General features: G+C 62.6%; 1 protein-coding gene across 1 annotated transcript in view; it reads left to right on the top strand.

The window, feature by feature from the left end:
- The window catches only part of MROH2A (maestro heat-like repeat family member 2A), a 35,455-nt gene that overhangs the window by 7,713 nt on the left and 26,099 nt on the right, over positions 1–1,643 (top strand). The window contains exons 9-11 of the mRNA XM_004674761.1: positions 275–367; positions 601–679; positions 795–908. Coding sequence (XP_004674818.1) covers positions 275–367; positions 601–679; positions 795–908 — 286 coding nt within the window. The remainder of the gene's footprint in view (positions 1–274; positions 368–600; positions 680–794; positions 909–1,643) is intronic.

Genomic DNA, 1,643 nt, shown 5'->3' with positions numbered 1-1,643 from the left:
GGGTGGCCGGCTGCGGAAAGGGGCCCCTGGGTGGCCGGCTGCGGAAAGGGGCCCTCAGGCGCAGGAGAGCAGGGCGCAGACACTCGCTGGGGCTAGTCGGCTGCGGCTGTCCTGTGTGGGCAGCGGGGGGCGGCGGACTCCTCAGGTCTGGGCTGCCGTTGCTAACAGGCTCCCGGGGCGCTGCTGCTGGCTACTGCACCCCGCGGAGCAGGGCCTGGAATTTGGTCCTGAGTGGGGACAGCGCCATCTGCCACCGTTGGTCCGTCTGTCACAGGTCTTGAGACAGATCCTGGAAGTGTCGGTCATCACCAACACCCCGGTACCCCAAATGCAGCTACACACCATTTTCACAGAACTGCACATTCAGGTGAGGCCAGGCTGGGCTGGGCAGTCTCAGGCCAGGTCAGCAGGAAGCCGGCTTGTGGGTGCGCGGTGGACGAAGGCGCAGGGGGTGGCCAGTGGGCAGTGGAGGCACCGTGTCCCCCACATCTGCTGGGCATGAAGCGTGGTGCCCGCCTCGTGGCCAGGGCACCGCCAGGTGGGCACCCCCGGTCTGGCTCTGACCTCGCCCCTCCCTGCTCCCCCTTCCCCTCCCCCCAGGTGTGTGCCAAGGCCCCTGCCCAGCAGCAGTACAGCAGCCAGAACTTGACAGAGATCGTCCACTGCTTCATAGCTCTGGGTGAGGCGCCCTGGGGCCTTGCCCCTGCCCCCACCACCCCGCATAAGCCCAGCCCCCACCCCAGCAGCTCTATTGCCCCCTGGCTGGGGAACTAAAGCAGCCCTTCCCCCCGCAGCCCGCTCCTACCCCAAGGAGCTGATGAAGTTCTTCCTCAGCCAGATGGAGGTGAGCAAGGAGGCTGTCCGCGTGGGCACCTTGACCCTGATCAGGGCGGTGGTGAGCGCAGATGGTGAGCCAGGGCAGGGGGCAGGGTGGGCGCGGGAGGCGGGTCAGGTCCCCCGCAGGCCCTCTTTGTAGGGTCCAAGGCCTTGAACTACACCAGCCTGTGACCCACTCTCACCGCCCAGCCTCTCCGTAAGCCCTGAACCCCAGCTTCTACTTGAGTCTGAATTTCAAACTTGATGGGCATCCTACTGCTCACCGGCAGCTAAGGCCTGCATATGTCATGCAGGGAGAACCTGGTCCCCACTGACCCACGCTCAGTCTAAACCCGATTCTAACGCTCAGTCTAAACCCGGATTCTAATGCTCTACGCAAAGTCTAAACCAGGTCTTGGTACCAAGAGAAATGATACCAAGCAGCGCCCCCTGCCTGCAGCGTGCTGCCTTGCAGGTGCGTGTGCAGGTGAGGAGAGCTTGGCCAGCCCCAGCCAGGTCCTTCAGGTGGGTGCCCTGGCGCAGTGCACAGTCTGGCAACCATAAACAGAGGACCGTCTGCTGACATTAAACCTCGCTCTTAAGCAAATGCAAATTCAAGCAGCAGTGAGCTCCTGTTAGCAGTCTACAGGCAGAGGTGATAAAGGAAACGACTAGGGTTGACTTAGCAAATTTGCGGTAAAAATTCAGAGTAAGGCCCTCCCTGGTGGCGCAGCGGGTTGGGGCACAGCACTGAGAATCTAAAGCCGCTTCCGAATGAGTTCGATTCCCGCCTGCCCCGGAGGTGACCACATGGTGTGGCAGACCTC

Source organism: Condylura cristata, unplaced genomic scaffold, assembly GCF_000260355.1.
Source record: "Condylura cristata isolate star-nosed mole 26May11 unplaced genomic scaffold, ConCri1.0 scaffold00002, whole genome shotgun sequence".
NCBI lineage: Eukaryota > Metazoa > Chordata > Mammalia > Eulipotyphla > Talpidae > Condylura > Condylura cristata.
Note: the sequence above shows the minus strand (reverse complement) of the source record. Positions and strands in the feature narration are given on the sequence as shown.